General features: G+C 37.5%; 1 protein-coding gene across 5 annotated transcripts in view; it reads left to right on the top strand.

Moving 5' to 3' along the window:
• Btbd7 (BTB domain containing 7) overlaps positions 1-20,794 on the top strand; it is an 89,146-nt gene that overhangs the window by 38,300 nt on the left and 30,052 nt on the right. Inside the window, exon 4 of one of the 5 annotated variants that reach the window (XM_048799230.1) lies at positions 17,214-18,481. The exons of 3 other annotated variants lie outside the window; for them this stretch is intronic. In XM_048799230.1, coding sequence (XP_048655187.1) covers positions 17,214-17,245 — 32 coding nt within the window. In that variant the 3' untranslated portion in view covers positions 17,246-18,481. Of the gene's footprint in view, positions 1-5,114; positions 7,283-17,213; positions 18,482-20,794 lie in introns of those variants that run through there. One more of the 5 variants, XM_048799231.1, reaches the window with a different exon arrangement.

Raw genomic sequence — 20,794 nt, 5'->3', positions numbered from 1 at the left:
TTTTTTCTAAAAATAAATTTATTAATCAAACACATGCTAAGCATATTTCATAGATTTTTACTAGGCAATTTTTGATTTTAAGATTTTCTTATAATTTTATCACTATAGGATGTTGGTATGTACCTCTTATCATTGCATTTAGAAAACTATTGTTAAGTATCAGGTTGCTTGTCACTCTGCAATCAGCTTCTCTCAACAAGGATTCTGTAATCTGAACCTATAATATGCTGAGACATTTATTGTGTATAATGAATTACTGTCTTTCTCATGCATCTAGCATGGTACTAGTTATATACCATCTTGCAGAGAATTGAGAAGTCATTTTGTTCTTGTTTTGTGATTCAAATGAACAAGGCTCATTTATAAAGATGAAAGGAGTTATAGAGATGGATGATGATGATGATGTTTGCACATCTGACTGTATTGAATACCACTGAACTAAACACTTATAACATTAAATTTACCACTCTATTTTTATGTATTTTACCATAATTTAATTATTTAATTTTGGTACTAGGGATTGAACCCAGAGGCCCTCTACCACTGAGCCACATCCCTAGTCATCTTTTTAAATTTTTTAACAGTCTCAGTAAGTTGCTCAGGGTCTCACTAACTGGCCTTGAGATTGTCATCCTCCTGCTTTAGTCTCCTGAATTACCGAGATTATAAATGGGTGCTACTGTGCATGGCTTACCACAATTTTAAGAATTGAAAAATAAAAATAAAGCCTAGTTTGAAAAGGATACACATTCTAACAAGGGGGGCTGGGACCCTGAGACTACCTACACTCTTCAAGGTAGACAAAGAAACTTAAGAGCAATATTTAAAACAAGCAGTAGAGGCAGACAACCAGGGTGGTTTGGCAAGGAAGTAAAAGAGAAACTTGTTGCCCTACACAGACTGCTTTTTATGCAGTGGCATTAGGCAAGAGCAGCCAGGAGGCAATCTCAAGTAGGTAGGAGGGCCTCATCTATAGCTCTATGCCTGGCATTTTAGGACCAGATTTAACTTCACTTGATTTCCATGTATATGTCACAAATTGAATTTGAATTTATTTTTGTTTCCCTCAACGCCCTGGTATTCTTCTAAAGGAATAAAAAAAGTATAATTTCTCCAGGAAAGGAGAATCTAGAAGAAAATAGCAGTTGGATAAAGGGATATTGAAAATTTTAGAAGATAAAAAGTAAATAGAGAAATAATGATTAGCATAACAGAGACAGGGGCCTGTGATTTTAGAGCTTAAGGGGGCTACTCCAGAGAAGGGAGGCCATTCATCCACAGAACTCTGGAATGACCTAGACCAGTTGGTACTAAGTACTCTGGAAAGAAAAGAGAAGCAAAGTGAATAACTAAAGATAGGGATTCAGATTTAAGTCTCAGTATGGAGTGTTTGGGCCCTTTCCTGCGCCCTGGAATTCATCTTTGTATTATGCTATTAGAAAGGGATGCAGTTTTGCAATGCTCTATATATTGAGCTGAGTATCCTCTTTTTTTTTGGTACCAGGGATTGAACTCAGGGGCACTTGACCACTGAGCCACATTCCCAGCCCTATTTTGTATTTTATTTAGAGACAGGGTCTCACTGAGTTGCTTAGCACCTCCATTTTGCTGAAGCTGGCATTGAACTTGTGATCTTCCTGCCTCGCCTCCTGAGCCGCTCTGATTATAGCCTCCCAAGCCACTGGGATTGCATGTGTGCACCACCGCACCTGGCGAGTATCCTATATTAAACAAGCCATTCCCCCTTAATTTGTGCTACCTTTAAAGTTCCTGTGTGTACATAAATTCTATATATAGGTCAGTACTCATTCTTTTGTTTTGTTCCAATAATCCATTTGCCTGTTTTTGTATTAATAACACTGTAACCAAGTGATAAACCCTTTTCTTCTCCCTCACTTACCCTATCAATTGCCCTCTCCAACCAAACATAAAAACAGACCTGAAATTCCCTAAAATTTCCGAACTTTGTAAAGAAATTGAGCTAGAGAGATTCTCAATTTGGAAATACCTGTAGAGGAGTATTGGAATGAGCCACAGGATTGAAATTGGGAATTATGTGAAAGCCTACAAACTAGATGGTAAGATCACCTACTCCTTTCCCCTGCTCTAGTACTAGCCAGGCAAGTATAAGAAGGAATTGGAGCTCTGGAATGATGAACAGCCCAAAAGTATAGATACTTATAGGTACTGATGTTTTGGGTTTCCACAATGAAATTAGACTCATTGCACATTGAAAACTCCAGTTTGCTTCTATTTGTTGTACAAGTAAGACTACAATCAGCAATCCTTCCTACACAGCAACGTTTCCAGTTATTTATTGTTTACTTGAACTTATATATATGAAAACCTGTCCAAGGTCACTAGACATTTGAGGAAAGCTAACTAATTGAGACAGATCAGAATAAAAATAACAAATTAATAGCAGAGACAGAATGGAGAAGAAAATTTCCATGGAATTAAAATTGTCCATATAAAAAACAACATTTAATGGAATCAGTGAGACATATGTGGGATGATATAAAAGTAAAAACATGGCTCAGGGTATAGTACAGTAGAGCACTTGCCTACTGTACACAAAACCGTTGGTTTCATCCCCAGCACTGCAAAATAAATATTGAATATAAAAAACAAAAAAGCAAAAACAGGAGCTCTTGGAAATAGCAGAATGAAAAGTAAAATTAACTGTAGAAAGTAGCTAATAACAAAGATGGTCAAAAAGGGTGATTATGTAAGAAAACTAGAGTATTTATCTGGAAGATCTGACATCTTAGAAAATAGTAATTTTAGAATTTTACATACCAGAGAAGAACAAAGAAAAGATGATATCTAATAAGTAATGTAAGAATTATGGCCCAAACTTAAAGGAATTTCCATATGAAAAAGTTCCTTACTTTTCAGAACACTAAGCCAAAAGAGATGATTCTAAAATTATAATAGGGGAAAAAATAGGTCTTATAATAGAGAAGTAGGAATCAGATGGTTTTAAACTTTATTGTAGCAGCTACTGAATACTACAATACACAGGTGTAGTGCCTTCAAAGAGCTGACGGAAAATTTTATATTTAGCTAAATCACCAATCAAGTGTAAGACTAAATGAGGACATTTTCAGTCATGCCTCAAAAAATCTATCTCCCCTGCTTCCATACTCAAGAAGCTACTGAGGATGTGTTCCACCAAAGAAAAGAGAGGTATGAGATCCAGAAAATTGGGGTCCAGCACAGGAGAAAAGCAAAGGGAAACCTTAGTATGAGCTGAGTAGTTGCTCTAGTGAATGTCCAATCCAGACTGGACTAGGAGGGTGAAAAGCTTCAGGAAGGAGGTGTCTGGGAGGAAATCTGAAACTCACATGTTTCAGCATTTAAGTAGCACTGAAAGAGATTTTATGGATCTTTTGCATTCATGAAGAATTAGCATTAAATTCATAGACAAGCAAATGGTTAAGAGAAAATATCTCTAAGTAATTTAAAATTGCATGTGAAAGAAAATATAATTCTAGTATACAGCTTTAGAGCAATAAGCATTATTTAATCATGAACACAGAATAGTACTTTAGTAAAACTTATAATATGGAGGTAATATCTGAAGAAAAAGCCAAGGAACTGGCAGTAGTTGCCTCTGGGGAGGAAGACTAAGAGTGGAAGAGATACTGTAGATTTTCTTAGAACTTTAACAACCCACAGGCATAAGTACTACTGACCTCAGAACAAAATAGCTCAGAATTATCAACATCTACATGAATATTTCAGTGCTGGACATTTTACAGAGGGGAATGTTTTTGGAGTGTTTAGTGCTATTAGACTTAAAATTATAAGAACATACAACTTTGATTCAAAATTAATTTTTTAATGAAGAAAAAAGATGTGACATCAGTGCCTGTTATAGACCCAGAGAGACCTAGAGAAGGCCACAGTCCTAAAGGACTGAAGAATTTATCATATCTATGAGGATTGTGAACAAATGAGATCATGTTTATAATCTTAGTTTACACAGGGCTTTTTCTTTTTTGGTCATTCTGACAGTATTGTGGGGCTCAGATTAATAACTAGTCTTTTCCCAGGCTTGTAAGGGATGAAGTTGTGACTCGAACCAGTTCTGGCTCCAATCTGAGGCCAGGAATTTGGGCATGGTTAGAGAAAGGGGCATTTGAGGACAGATCCCAGGGTTGAGGGTGGGAGGCTGTGGTCTCATCATAGAAATGAAATAGCAGACTACAGTAATGCTTGAGCATCAACTTGGAAGACTCTCAGTCCTGAGCCCAATTTTTCACTGAACTGTTTGGGGTGTGGGGTAATGTAGGCCTTGGAAGGAGGTTTAAAAAACTACGAGGATAGGGACCTGTGTGGGTCACCACTCAGGCTGCTCCAGAACAGTTAGAGGACAGAGGGTTTTGTTCTGTTCTTTGCCATTCTCTTTTCTATTTGTGTATGAGTCTTGACTTGTTTGGCTGCCCAGCATTAGAACCTTCTTCCTAGTTTTGGAGAATTCTTCATGGTATAGGTCTTAATAGATGGCAGTGCCCACTTACCAGTGGAAAAGTCTAAAGGGCCAAAGATTTGCTTCCGAGTTCTCTGTGAATAGGGCTTCAACTTGTCAACTAGGCTTTTTGAAATAAGATCTAATGACAAAAGCAGACTATTATAGAGAATTATTTCTGGAAACAGAATGGAGCATCAACATCTAGTGGAAAAAGAAGTCACATCACAACTGTGATGTGGTGCTGACATTCACTGTCCAGACAGAGCAGGAGTCCTTGTGGCCAGGGTGCCATGGTGACTCATTGGCCATGCTTGGCTTCCATTTGGTGGAGTCGCTACCTGGCAGCCCTCTGTCTATCTTATTTACTGGACCTCGTTTCCAGCTTTCCCAGCAATGTTGTGAAGATTTTTGTGGGTGTTTTGTTGTTGTTGTTGTTTGTGTTTGTGTGTGTGCGCGCGCTACACAAAAAACCTGATTGATAGCAATGCTTGTGTATAAAATTCCAAAATAAATGACTAGATTGGAAGAATCTTGCAAGAACTAGGTGATTGATCACTTTGACAATGATCTTAGCACACTCTGGTAAATAGTTTTGACATTGTGAAAACAATGAGGGTAACCTCTTATTGTTTTACAGGTTTTTGAGAAAAATGCCACACTGTAGAAGAACTGTAGATTTTCTTAGAACTTTAACAACCCACAGCTATTTTGACCTCAGAACAAAATAGCTCAGAATTATCAACATCTACATGAATATTTCAGTGCTGGACATTTTACAGAAGACTTTAAACTTTTTCTGGATCAAAAATGCATTTTTAATCTTTGGAAGATGAAATTTATTTATAACTTTCATTCCAAAATGGACTGCATATTGCATTTGCCATATTTTTAATCATGAACATGATTACATTTTATTGAATTAAAAATCTGATAGAGAAGCAACTGAACAAAATGACCTAATTTTTCTTTAGCAATTTGGTCAGCTTCCAAGAGTGTGTGACTTGAAATAAATGCAAACTAGCAGACTCACTGTCCCCACTCACCCACCCATTACTCCCTCTTCTCCTCCTCTCCATTGTTCCAGTGTTGACATTCTTTCTTCTGTCGCAGTTCAGTGGATTTGGCAGTTCATTTTACTTCTGTTTGTAATTGTTTCCTCTTCAGCAGATTAGTCTGAATGTACTTCCTAGAGAATAATGGAACTAAGCTAAAGACCATTATCAACAGATCAGAGTAGTAAATGCAGGTTTCAGTTAAACATACAACAGATTAAAATTAATTTTAGCTTCTTGAATGACAGTTAAGGGACTCTTGAGATTATATATCTGTAATCATAATGAAATAACATTTTAAAACAATTTTTACTTAAAGTCTGAGTTTTAAAGCATAGTACTTGATTGCATATTTTATTTTCAAACAAACCATTTTTTATAAACTCTCCCTCTGGGCTTTGTTTTTCTTTTTCCTGGAGTAGATTTGCCTTTTATTGCTAAATCTTCAAATTCTATCTAAACCTTTTAAGACCAAACTGACATGCTACTCACATACCTTGTTTCATCCTAGTCATTCCAAGTTAAAGATATTTTCTACTTCCTGACAACTTTCAAAACATTTATTTTTCTTAGTTTTTTTCAATTTTCTAACTTGTTTGCAATTACATATGCACCTGCTTCATTTACTCTGTCACCTAGTGTATTATTATGTTGTGTAATAAGAGGTGGTCATCTTTGAATCACCCAAGATCTTACACAGAGCTTTGCTCTTACTAGACTCATATTTTGAATTATTTTTAATACCTATGAAAACTGAGTAACCTTTTTACAAAAAAGAAAAAGGGGGACTTGAGAGTGTGGTTCAGTGGTGAAATGCTTTCCTAGTATGCACAAGACCTGGATTCGATACCCATTACTGCAAAAAAGGCAAGGGGTGTGTGTGTGTGTGTAATGCTTAGCCCTAGAAGTTGCAAACAAAATGAAAACACTTTAATTCCAATCCAGGAGATAAATTTGAAGTATTTAGAGACATAAATTTAAATATAGTCTAAACAATGTGTAACTGCCTTCTAACTCAGAATTTTAAGTTACATTTCAAATAAAATTGTCTCATCAGCTGTTTACTTGTTGTCCATTGATATGAAGTAGAATATCAGTTGAATTTTAAATGACACTGTTTTGTTTGTTTTTGTTTGGATTGAATCCAGGACTTTGTGCATGCGAGGCAAGCATGCTACCAACAGAACTGTATATTCAGCCCACCGCTGTTCATATTCAGAAGCCAAAATAGTTTAATCCAAGGTCAACCATAACCTTTTGCGCTAGTTTACAATTTAGATTAAATAATTAATCATGCATCTAAAATTCAGAAATAAAAATGTATTTACAGTGATTATGACAATGATTTATATTCACAATAAGTAATATAACTCAGCATTAAAGTAACTTGGAAATTCTTACTCTAAATTACCTTTACTTGTTTAATTTATTATGGGAAAATAAAATTGTAAGAAGTCGCCATATTTGTTTCCTGTCTGTTGAAATGGAATGTTCATTCACCCCTGTTTATAAACATAAAAGACAATACATATAAATGAATAGTATGGCTTTTTATATGACTTTTTAAATGTAAATATATATCTTGTGTCTTATAGCCATAACAAGAAGTGTTTCTAAAATACGTACAGTTCACTTGTAGTAGAATCTGTTGTGTTTCTTCTTTTTTTGGTACCGGCAATTGAACTCGGGGGCACTCAACCACTGAGCCAGATCCCCAGCCTTATTTCGTATTTTATTTAGAGACAGGGTCTCATTGAGTTGTTTAGGGCCTTGCTTTCGCTGAGGCTGGCTTTGAACTCAAGATCCTGCTGCCTCAGCCTCCCAAGCTGCTGGGATTACAGGTGTGCACCACTACGCCTGTCTGTGTTTCTTATTTTTATTTAAAATTATGTGGAATTTAGTTAGAAGTCTTTTCTCAACAGTAAGCAAACCTTTTCTCTGTGATAATGAAATTCCAAGGATTGCTAGAAGGAAAAGGTAAAATAGCAGGAGATTTGTAAATTTTTGATACCACATTTTATTTCGAATTATTGAGAAACTGTCCTTCATTATACCTTGCACATATCACTATTTATATATAACTTTCAAATTAAAGTACAATAGTTAATTAACATTCGTTGATCAGAACTTTTGATGTCAGTCTTAAAATAAGACATAGAGTAAGCTAATTTTTATATTTAAGGTTACCATTTATTGAACATCATTGTTATGTTATTCCAGGGAAAAGAGAAATGAAACAAATAGGTTTTGAATTCCACGATGCACTTAGCTTCATGACAGGCACTTCACATATGTTGTTTCATTTCCTCTTCATTGCCCTGAGAAGCTTCGAAAATGGGTTTTCCATTTGTACAGGTTCTGAGATAAGTAATAGTGCTCCTATACAATGGTATTTTGTAAACATGAGCTTTGAAATTAGACCTGTGTTCCAATCCTGGCTCTGCCACACACTAACCATATAAACTCCATCTGGGCTTCTCAATTTGAGCTAGTTTCCTTATAGATGTGCAGGCACTGACCACTGTTGTGGCTCACAGTGGGAGGGCCTTCTCACATGTGTTTTAAAAACCGACTTGTGTTAACAGTTCTGTAGGAGTTTTCTGTTGGTAAGAATTGTTTTCTTTGCACATATTTGACAGCACAGTTCCAAGTATAAAAGTTCACCAGATTCAGACTCTTTAAACATTCAGCCTCAGCACTTACATGATTACAGTTTTGAGGAACATTCCAATTTTGATGGTAGAACATCATAAAAAATGGTCCATAGAGCATTCCCAAGGTAGCATAGGTATTATTTGGTATAAACTCCCACTCTAATTTGATGCACTTAGAGCCCCCTTTTCTCTTAGAGAAATGGCCTAATTGTCACCTTTCTTAAAGTCAGTTTATTTTGTAACTTGCCATTGTCAAATTTTGACTACTCTTAGGCCTTCCAGTGCAGAGGACAAAAACTAATGGGAGTCCAAGATGCGGGTTATTTGATATTAAATAAAATAAGATTGGGGGAGTATACAAGTGACTAAGGTAGGAAAATGACAGAAGGAGGGGCTGGAGTTGTGGCTCAGTGGCAGAGCACTTGCCTAGCATGTGTGAGGCCCTGGGTTCTATCCTCAGCACCACATAAAAATAAAACAAAGCTGTTGTATCCAACTACAACTAAAAAAATAAATATTTGATTAAGAAAAAAGACAATGACCGAAGAAGGAAGACACTCTGGGCTTTTCAAACCCAGAATTATGGTACAAAGTTGAAGTTTCAGCTTTAAAATCAAATTCTGCTGTTATCCCCTAAAATATCCAAAGGATTCTGACCAAATGTAAGCAGTCTGTCTACTTTTGGCTTTGGAAGTGCTTAGAAGAAAGTATTTAAGACTCTAGATGAGTAATGATCTTACTTAACTATTACTGTGGGAAAGGCACTGGGCTGAATTTTTTTTTTTAAGGGATACTTTATTTGGTCTTTATAGTGACCTATGTGGTAGCTGCTGTCTTCTTCCCATTTTAGAGATGAGGAAGCAATTGCCTACATTGTTTTCTCCCCAAGGCTACTTCTGTTGACCAAAAGATGGACTTGAAAGCAAAAATAACTAAATACCTACATACACTCAGGATCTGAGCTTCCACATACAACTTGTACTTTCAAAGGCTTTAGATTATATGTTTTATAACATTTATAAATAAACCATCCTCAACAGCTCTATGCCAAAACTTTAAATTTGAGTTAATTCATTTCAACAGCAATTTGTGCTTATTGTTGAAAAAGTGGGAAATGATACAGAAATATGATATAAAGTGTATTTTCACCCATGACCACTGCTTTCCCCGGACTCTTATCAATGATGCTCTGAACAGGGGTTTCCTTACAGATCTTTGTGTGTGCATGTGAGTATGTGTTTCACATACATATCTTGTTTTGTTTTATAAATAGCATCACAATATACATATCACTCTGTCTTCTCTTGTTCATATTTAATAAATCTTGGAGAAATTTTTTGTTGGTACATTTAGAGCTTTTGGTTTTGTTTTGGTACCGTGGATTGAACCCATGGATGCTTTGCCAGTTAGCTACATCTCCAGCTCTTTTTATTTTTTATTTTGAAGCAGGATCTCACTAAGTTGCTTAGGGCCTTACTGAGTTGATGAAGTTGTCTTTAAATTTTTCAGTCCTCCTACCTCAACCTCCCAAGTTAAGAGATTACAGGTGTGTGTTATGATGCCCAGCTACAGTTTATTTTTAATAACTATATTAAGTTACTTTCTAAAAATTATAAGCAATAGATGCACTAGTGGCTGGATTCAGGCAGTAATTCAGAATATTTCACAACTCCTAATCTCCCTTCCAGTGATAAGTACTGTTAACAATACTACCTTTTTATCATTGTCTCCAAAGGACTGCTAAAACATTGAGTGATTATAAACTGTCCAGAAACTACATGATTTTACATTTTTTCATATATTTCAGGGTAATGACTATCAGGTTCTATTATTAAAATGATGTGGGTTAGTATGTCCCCCAAAAGGGGGATGACTTTGTTTTATTAAAAGACTTCAAGTTCTGTTGTAGTTCTTTGCACTAAAACATTTTTATTCACCTCATACTTAGTATTGATGTATATTCAAAACTGCTGATAATGTTTTACATCTCATAGTATTTAAAGGTAAATGTCCGCATATCTGAAAGTGGCAGTAGAAAACCAAAAATATGTAATGACAAATCCTATCTTTTTTGTGGGGGAGGGGTATTGGGGATTGAACTCAAGAGCACTTAACCACTGAACCACTTCCCCAGCCCTTTTTTTGTATTTTATTTTGAGACAAGGTCTCACTGAGTTGCTTAGGGCCTCAGCCTCCCAAGCTGCTGGGATTATAGGCATGCACCACTGGGCCCAGAAAATCCCATCATTATTTATAACTACAATGCACCAATAAAAAATCTGGAGAGGGGAAAAAAATACATTTATACATTTAGATGTTTTTGTTTGTCTTTGTTTCTAAACATATTTCTCTTCAGCCTCAATAGAATTAGACCTTTACTAAGGTGATTTTTTTAAAGAATTTAACCTTTATTTTATTTGTTTTTTATGTAGTACTGAGGATTAAACCCAGTTCCTCACCTATACTAGGCAAGCACTCTACCATTGAGCTACAACCCCATCCCATGATTTGGTTTTAATATTAGGTTTCTACTCAGTTTTCCTTACTAATTGAAGTTTACTTCAAAGAGCAATGCTGGATTTTGAAACTGATCCATTACAATGATTCTAGAAAGTACATGAACATCACATTGTTTTTCTAAATCTATTAACATTTGAGCTTATATTTACTTATGAAAGGTTTAGAAATTTTCTTAAGCTAAACTATATGACTAAATAGTTTTGTTATCATTATACCTCGTTTTTTAGTAAATTGATAGTTTTTTTTTTTAATATAAACCTGAAGTCTTCACTGGTGTGAATACTACTTCTAAGCTATTTTTTAGATGAATTGGATTAAATAGAAGTAAATGAGACTGGGAGTATAGTTAGAGGTGGAGCGCTTGCCTAGGATACAAAAGGCCCTGGGTTCCATCCCCAGCACTGCCAAAAAGTGGGGGGTGGCTTGAGGGGGGAGATGGATGCAATGTTGTAAGTCTTATTATCATAACAGGCCTATAAACTTGAAGGAGGAGCTGCTGCGTGAATTTTCAAGCAAATAAAGGTAAAAATGGGACATTATTGAAGCAGAAAATATATAGCCTGTCAATTCATACAGGCCCCTTGGCATAGAATTACATTATGAATTCCTGTATTTTATTTATTCTGCAAACACTTACTTAGCTCTTACTCTGTGCTAGGCCCTGAGTTTAAAGTAATGGGTACAATAGTCCAGTGGCAAGTACCAGCCAGCAATTATAGCAGAAGTGCCCTAATGAAACAGGGTCCTAGATTCTAGGAGAGCACCTAGGAGGAAGAGGAGTCCCAGACCCAGTGAGGAGAGTAGGGATTGGAGAACATCTTCAGAAACTTCCCAGAGAAGCAAGACCTGGAGAAAGAATAGGATTTAAGTAAAGATTGGAGGTAAAAGGAGCAAGTCAGACAGAAGGAACAGCAGCTTTGAAGGCCTGAAGAGGAAGGCACTTTGGGCTGGGGAAAAAAAAAATGAGGTTGCAAAGATAAGAGGGGTGGGTAAGAAGTGAGGCTACAGAGGCAAACAGGGCTAGATGATATAAAGAAGTTTGTATGCCATGGTGAAATCATAAAGCCTCATCCTCCTGTGCATGGTGGTGCATGCCTGTAATCTTAGCTATTCAGGAAGCTGAGGCAGAGGATTGAAAGTTTGAGGCCAACCTAGTCAACTTTGTGAGACCCTGTCTCAAAATAAAATTTTAAAAGAACTAGAGATGTAGCTCAGTGGTAGGGCACTTATCTAGGTTGTGCAGGCCCCATGTTCAATCCTATCTACAGCAAGCTGTGTAGCCTGATCACATTTGCATTTTCCGAAAGCTCTTTTGGCTACCAGATTTAGAAACTGTAAGAAAGGTTCTAGAAATCATGGGTTTAAAAAAGTGCATACAGGGCTGGGGTTGTGGCTCAGAGGTAGACGACTCGCCTAGCATGCGAGAGCACTAGGTTCGATCCTCAGAACCACATAAAAATAAACTAAAGATATTGTGTTCACCTCTAACTAAAAAATAATTATTTTTTCCAAAAAAAGGTGCATAAAATTCTGTAAGCAGATTAAAATCTATAAATTAAAGCTCACTTTTTTTTTCCTTTTTGTTTGGAATCACACTCAAGGCCTTGCTTGTGCCAGACAGGTGCTCTACTCCTGAGCTACATATCCAGCCCCTACTAATTCTTTAAAAAGTTTTATACTGTACTCACTTATTCAGAAGAATTTATTGAGTATCTGTTCCTTGCCAGCCACTGTGTTAAGCACCTTATTCACATTATTCTCTTTAGATATTATCCCACACATGAGCAAAGGTTCTATAACCTAGTTTACAGCTAGGAAGCGTGTGAGTGCCCCTTCTGACTCTGGAGCTGCTCTCATTTGGGATTAGAGGGAATATGTCTCCAAGAGACACATTGTTGTAAAGTCAGCACATGATCATGTAAGAGGTGACCATCCAGGAGACGTCCAGAGTTTTCTGAAAAGCATAATCATGGTTCTACCCCACTAAGTTCTAGACTTTTTCCTTTTTTATTATAATAGAAATAAGACTACTAATTTACTATTTGTCACTAGTGGAATGGTGGTTTAAGAATAGTGATCATGCTACAGTTATCTTTATACCCAAGGTAAACCACCATCTTCTGTTTTTAGATACAGAGGTATAAATCTACTGAGCTTTTCACATACTGAGTAGAGTTTGTTGTGTGGTTTGTTTTTTTTTTTTTTTTTTAATTTAGTACTTTGACAAATCTGCAACAGAGAAGTATATAATACATTTAGGTTGTTAATATTTCAGTTCCCTTTATGGATCTTTAATTAGCTCTGCTCTTAGGAGACTATACTTCCTTCCTACCCTCATATTCCCCACAAATCCTGTGCTTGCTCTTGATTCAGAACATACCAGTATTGTTGGTGTCCTTAAATGCCATTTATATAATATTTCCCTTAAATTAAACATTAGTAAGTGCCATGTATGTGTTATAAAATGCTCAAAATAACCAAATGAGATATACAGTATCATCCACATTTTTCAGGTGAGCAAATAAGTGAAAACGTCACACATCTCACAGATAAAAGAAAATTAGAATTGAGTCTCTGGTCAATTCTAGTGTAGTGGTGTATCCTGTATTTAAGAATGTGTTCATTTTCAGGGTATTCAGGCCTCCTATAGGTCCTAGTTTCACATTTCTCTCTTACACACACACACACCTTAACCCCACCCAATCCCACCCTCTCCTCCCCCATATAGCAAAGGATTTTTACATGCTGTCTACATACAGAGAACTTATACCCTCATGAGTATATTTCCCATTCATATGCTGCTCTCCCCCAGAGCACTCACTATAAACACTTAAAATGTCCTGCTTTATAAACACTAATTTATAAAGTAAAATAGAGGAATATCATTAAGTATCTCAAGGTTTGTTAACCTTGAGAGAGAGAGAGAGACTGTGTGTGTGTGTGTATGTGTGTGTGTGTGTATTTATTTCAGTTTCATGGTCTAAAGAGAAATTTTGACTCCTGTCAGTTTCCTGTGTTTTACCCTCTTCCTTTTCTGAGTTACCAAAGTTTTTCTCCAGAAGTTTTTAGCATCTTTTCCATCTTTGTCTGCTTTTCTCTCTTATAGGGCTTGGCAACATATATAGGAATAAAGAGTATAGCACTCAGTGCATATATTCATATTCTCATTCTCTCTCTCCATTTACAGGAATAAAGAATATAGCACTCAGTGCACATACTTTATCTCTCACTCACACACACACACACACACACACACACACACCATGAATGTCAGTGATTGCCTCCTTCCTGTAAAAGGAAGTAATGTTCTCAGGATACAGAACCTTCTCATTTCCTTTCCAACATTTGCTTAGGTTTTGTGGTCAGTGGTTGATTTTACTGAGTGATAAGGGAAGGAATTCTTGGCAACTTCCATAGCATGGTGGTGGTGGTTAATTTTTGGAATAGGTAATATCTTCACATAGGACAGAATTCAAAAAAAGTGAAGGTTCTTGCCCTTTCAACCTTGTCTCCCAGCCACTCAGTTCCTCTCCAGAGACAGTGTCACCAGTTTCTTGTATATCCTTCCAGATGGGCAATCCAGAGAGTGTACATGACTTTTAAACCACATTAAAGGGGAACACAAAATATTTAGGTGATAGCTACAATATGACCAATTACTTCTGGCATTTAGCTAATGCAAGAAAATCTCATAAGATTATAATAGGACCAGACCTTGGAAGATGCACTTCCGTGTGGCGAAATGTTACATTTTAAGACAATACCTTGATCATGCCTCTCTACCCAAAGGAACAATAAAATTCTGAGTATCAGCTACATGAATATGAGCAATAAAACCCAGAAACACCCAATTTAACTCCCCACCATACTCTGATGCATACCTAAAATGTTGATAGCATTCTTACCTCTCTTTAGAGAAGTAAAATTAGATATTCTGCCGGGAGGAACAAAAATAGATGAAAGACACGGGGGTGCTTAAGGGCAGAGTAAGTGATAAGGCTTGTCTGACTACATATTGCTTAGGTGGTCATAAATGTACTGGAACAGGTAGACAAAGAGGAGGCCTTCAGTGGTCCCTGTGTTCTGGTATTCAGACTGTTATGTAATCCCCTCTTCCTATGTGTAATCTGTGATCAAAGGCAAAACTATGGGATGTCATTCCTATGATTAGATTATCTTATGGAACTCCATTTCAAAGCCAACTGGTGCTAGAAACTCTTCCCCAGCTTGGTGAGATCTCATCTTTGGTGAGATTGCCTGATAAGAAAACCACAAGGTGAGAATTGGGCTTAGTCTACCGCCATAGAGAAAGAAGTCTGCCAACAGTCTGAATTAATTTGGAGAGGCGTATTCTTTTTATTTATATATATATATTTTTTTTATTTTAGTTGTTGATAGACCTTTATTTTATTCATTTATTTATGTGTGGTGCTGAGAATCAAAACCAGTACACATGTGAGGCAGGCACTGTACCACTGAGCCACAACCCCAGCCCCTGGAGGCATATTCTTTCCCAGTTGAACCTTTAGGTGACATGCAAGCCCAGTTGACACCTTCATTGCACATGAACAAAACCCTGACTGAAGAGCCAGCCAGCTCGCCATGCCCAGGCTTCTCCACACAGAAAGTACAGGATGATAAAAGTGTTGTTTTAACCAACTAAGTTTATGGTAATTTTTACTCTGATAATATTTTCATAGGTCAGATCAGTTAATACCAACAATTTTTTATGGATTAATTAAATAATTAGAAGAAAACAAATTTATTGAAGCCTTATACAAGTACTTTGATTTTGAAGAGAAAATTTTATTTTTTTTCTAGGAGAGTGGGTTCAAACTATTTGAAACACTCCAGGTGACAGATTTATAATGCTGGTGGGATGTAGACAACTAGAATTGGTGAAGAGAACTAGATTTTATTATAAATATTCTTCTTCTTCAACAAACCATTTTTTGAAACTACATATTCTGTGGTCACTTCAACAGCTGCTACATGCACGCACGCACGCACGCACGCACATTCTTCCTTTGCCTGGAATACCATTTCTTCCCATTTCTTTAAAAAGGTGTATTTTCAATGTCGCCTCAACTGAAAAGCTATAGTCACCACAGCCTTTTGTCTATCCCTCTTATGGCTTATTGCATAGAGGTGAAATCACCTACTTTCTTTTCTGCTTCTCCTAGAATTTTGTTAGCTTCCTGAGATCAAGAACAGTATTGTTTATATCATTGTATCTCCTGCATCTAATATAGAATCTGGCACATGGCTCAATAAATAAAGATTTTTAAATAAAAGCCTAGAAAATTAACCTGAAATCTAAGGCTGAATGGACCATTAGTTTGAGCAAAACCCAGAGTAGCAATTTAAAATGACTTTCTTATTGACCATTGTCAGGAGTAGGGATTTTTTTATCTGTTCTATGTTAGTCTAGCTTCCTTCTGAAAGTGAAATCTACTATAAGGATATCCATGTAGATAGTTAATTTGGGGAAATTCTTCCAGAGAATGGGAATGGAAGACTGGGAAGAATGAAATTAAATGAGAGAACCAATTCAGTTTTGCTCTGGACAGCTAAGCTTTATCCTACTGGAACCCTCTGAGGAGCCACATGGAATGTGTTTCAGAGTTGTCCACATGAGGAAAGAGAAAGCAATTATTCCCCCAGCCTCTGTGGAAAGTATTTCTCATGGGGTGTTTACTTCCTTGCATCTCATGGTTTTCATATGTATGGGTGCCTGGTCAATTCCTAGGAGTGCCTATTCAAGGTATCAGAATTTCCACACCTGAATATAGAAGATACAAAAGTACAGTTGAGGCAAGGTCTTTTAGGATACTGTCTTTGAAACTGGCTTGCTGGGGGTGAAAAGCAGAGAAGACATGAGGTAAGCATGAAATGCCCAATTCAGTCTGCTTGAGTCACTCAAATTAGTTTGTGTACTCCATTAATCCAACTCATGTGGCCAGTCACAGCACAGCCAGAGACTTGCTTCAGGGAAATGGTGGAATTAGCCACATTCCAGCTGCCACATCTAGCTGGAAGCTCTAACTCATGATCTTACAACTATCAGAATTCAGTCAGGGAAGCTGAGCAACTACAACATATGGAATAAGGATTTGAAGCTTATACAGTTGCCAGAGAAGCTGAGGAAGTAAAGATCTGAAAGAGAGAGTGGCAAAGGACCAGATGAGTTGTGTACGTGAGAAGCCACACATGTCCAGCCTCCAAATTGGGACTGGGGAAAGGGACTCATGGAGATTGGCTGTTGTGTCAGTGGTACTGTATCCATGCATCTAGTGGTAGGCATGAGGATGGACTTGGGTGGGACATCTGGATGCAGAGAAGAAGCAAGGACAAGTCAGAATCCACTAGCACTTCTGTGACATGTGTCACCTAGCTATAGTAACTTTTAGAAGGTAATAGCTACTTTCTTCTGCCTTCTAAGTCTCACATATTTCTTTTTATATTTTTTATTTTTATTTTTTATATTTTATATTTTTTTTATCCCTACAGGGATAGAGATTGTGAGAAATTATTCAGGTTAAAGCCAGTTGGAATACTATAAATCAGACCGATCACCCTATTGTCCCCCTTTACCAATACTTCAGCACATCTGGGTAGTCTACCAGGTAAGGTAACCCAGACTTTTATCCCAGGGGTGTCCGAGCTCTTGTTCCGTCATTAACACTTGCTACAGTTGCTGAGTCTTTGTTATCAGGCAAAGAAGCACCAGAAGATGCCCCTGAGTATCCCTTGGGTTCTGAATGAGCTCCTTCTTACTGCAGCACACTCAAGATGCACAACCACAAGTTGGCCTGCCAGTACATAGATGGTCTTAGAGTTCTTTGGGTGTCTGTACTCCTACCTTCTGACACAGGAACTCTATTTTCTTAATCAGACAGCTATAAACCTCATCTGGATTGTTGGTTTGGATGTAGTGGGAAGAAGCAGGAGCAGATCTTGAAGAAGACAGGCATGATCTTTTCAGGGTCTCCAGACAAAAATATGCTGTTGTTTTCCAGCTGAGAGTTGGAGGAAGCTCCTTTTCCTAGACGAGAAAATTTGGGCAAATCTTGGGATGTAACAACATTTCAGGTCACTGAATCAAACATCCCCATTTTGGGTTTCTGTGTCCAAATATTCCTATCAGGACCCAGGTTTTATCATAGAAGACTTAGTGAGGCTTTCATTCAAATCTTCTTTGTAGCTCTGATGTCCTGCAAATTAAATCTTGAGCATGAGTTATGGCAGTGCACCATGCAGTGGCAGGAATAGGGTTTCTTTAAATACTGACCTCAAGGTCTCCAGACCTTGAAGAATGCCTAGGTTTAAGAGTTGGTTAAGCTGAGCCAATAGTTTTCTTTTTGCATGGCTTCTAAAGCTGTTCACTAAAGCCAGCCAGTATCAGGGACTTATGTGCACTAATGTTCTCATTCCATTTAAGTGCCACCATTTCTGCTGAGCTAATTCATCTTTCATTTACACATCATGTTAATCTGCTCCTAGTGAAAATCCTCCTGTTGTCCTGTTGCTGCCAGCAGAGGTTATCACCTCCCTCACTTATAAGTGTATGGGTTGGGGGGGGATCTAATTCTGGAATATCATTCAAGAATCTTGTTTTCTAGGGCCATTTCTAGCTATCTTTGGGTATTTCCTCTCATTCCTAATGATCCCTGATGCAAGCACAGCCCTACATCTGAGCTTGAATGCAGATCATGTATTTGGTAGGTTCTCCCAAGAAAGGGTGAAGCTGGGAAGGCAGGAGAGCAGTATATATATGAGTGGTTCCCTGAGCTGGTCATGCCTGGGAGGTCTGGGTTTAGACTCTTCAGAATTGTACCCCTAGGGAGAGGTAGAGGGGAGCATATATGTATCCACCCATCTCCCAGATGTTACGATCTGAGGAAGGCAGTTTAAAACATTGAGGCACAGGTTGGCTTGTCTTCCAACCCATATGTCTTGACTCGCATTTTCTGCCTTAGATCTGGAATTCTTAGCTCCGTTTGTAATAGGTAAGTAGGGATGATGTGGTGATAATGGCATTTTAGAAAACATAAACCTTTCAGCCATGTAGATTGGAATATCAGAGGGAAGGAGAAAGTAGGAAAGCTTTTCAAGAATTGATGTGTGAGGTGCTTAGAATTTGAAAAGAGGTGGTGTTTGTGCCAGTACGTATAGACATGTCTTAGAGGTAGAATTAAAGAGGCTAATCAAAGAGTATTTTGAAGGAAGAATCGGTGGAACACATTGATTACATATAAAGGTCAAAGGAAGATGGGTAGGACGTAGAAATTTAAGGTTTTCTGTCCTAGAGAAAGGTACAGTGTTCACCATTATCCTCTGCACAGTAATGGATTGCTTTAGCCTGCATATGAAGAACTAAGTCTTTTGATCCAGCACAGGGTGGTAAGAGTGAGTCAAGAGTTAGTAATGCAGCTGTCTAAATTGAAAGCCTCTCTTTCTCTTGCTTTCTGCCACCCTCAATTCCTTCTTGCCTCAAGTCCCACAATCAGTCACCATATAGGTTAGCAGGGAAGAATCGAAACAACTTTTCTTCAAGCTTGTTTGTACTTTTAATCATATTTCTAATCTGGTGCCATTAAAGGGTCACCATGCCTAAGGCCAAGTCTAGGGCCAGCCTTGTCCAAACTTATAATATTCTTTTATGTTGGTTGTTGAACTGTCATCTCCCTCCCACAGTCCCTCCCTCTCTTCTGTCATTCTCTTCCCAACCAACCCCAGTATGAAACTCTGAATCTGGAAGCTGCTTATATATTTCCTGATGGCCACAAGGCAAGGTGAGGTTTCCCTCTGGCATTGGTTAAACAAGTAAGATGTTATACCCGAATAACCACAAGTGAGAGTGGAGAGCAAAGACAGATCCTGACAGTGTGCCCAGAGAGCTGTCAACATTGAGGCTTATATTTAGTTACCAGAGGAACATAAACAGAACAATTTTTTTACACTTTTTAAAAAAAAATTTTTTTTAGTTGTTGACAAACCTTTATTTTATTCATTTATTTATATGGGGTGCTAAGAATTGATCCCAGTGCCTCACATGCAAGGCAAGTGCTCACCACTGAGCCACAACCCCAGCCCCAGAGAACAATTTTGATAATAAAAACAGAAAACAATTCTGTTTAACATGCAGGATCTTTTGAAAAGGGGCATTTTTTGCCCACATTAAAGAACAGAAAGCATGCTGGCAAGAGAATAGAAGAAAAGATTAAACAATTAGGAGATAGATCTATAAAATTTGGTTATCACCCAAGCAAAAGAATTATAGAGGGCTAGGGTTGTGGCTCAGCCATAGAGCACTTGCTTAGCACGTGCAAGGCCCTGGGTTTAATCCTCAGCGCCACATAAAACTAACTAAATAAAATAAAGGTATTGTGTCCAGCTACAACTAAAAAATATTTTTTAAAAATTATAGAAAGATGACTTCACATAATAAGCCAAGCTCACAACAGTATGGTTGCAAATCTACCTAAACAGAATATGTTGGTGCCTTTTTCCATCTATCAGATTTCTTGGCTATACGTGGAGTTCATTTTATTATAAGAAAAGTATCTTTTTAAAATTTTTTTTAGTTGTAGATGGACACAACACCTTTATTTTATTTTTATGTGGTGCTGAGGATCAAACCCAGTGCCTTCCACATGTGAGGCAAGCACTCTACCACTGAGCTACAACCTCAACCCTATTATAAGAAAATTATTAATAAAAGCTTTTGAATTCATTTAGAAAGTTTTATGGGTTTTTGAGTCTGTCATCACTATGCAGCAAAACACCTGAGAACCTCAGTGATGTGTAACAAAAAAATGTTTAAATAATGTGTGCTTCAGTTTGCAGCAGCTGGGGCTACTGTGGTGGCCACTGTGCGCAGCAGGGGTCCTTTGTTCCCAGTGCCACTTGTTATCCTCTTTGGACCAATAAGCTAGTAACCACAGTGTCTTTACATGACAGAAGACAAACCTCAGCTCAGGAGACTAAGGCAAGAGGATTGTGAGTTCAAAGACAGCCTCAGCAACTGCAAGGCGCTAAGCAAGACCCTGTCTTTAAACAAAATATAAAATAGGGCTGGGGACATGGCT

Source organism: Marmota marmota, unplaced genomic scaffold, assembly GCF_001458135.2.
Source record: "Marmota marmota marmota unplaced genomic scaffold, marMar, whole genome shotgun sequence".
In the NCBI taxonomy this organism is placed as follows: domain Eukaryota; kingdom Metazoa; phylum Chordata; class Mammalia; order Rodentia; family Sciuridae; genus Marmota; species Marmota marmota.
This window is presented reverse-complemented; position numbering and strand designations above follow the sequence as displayed.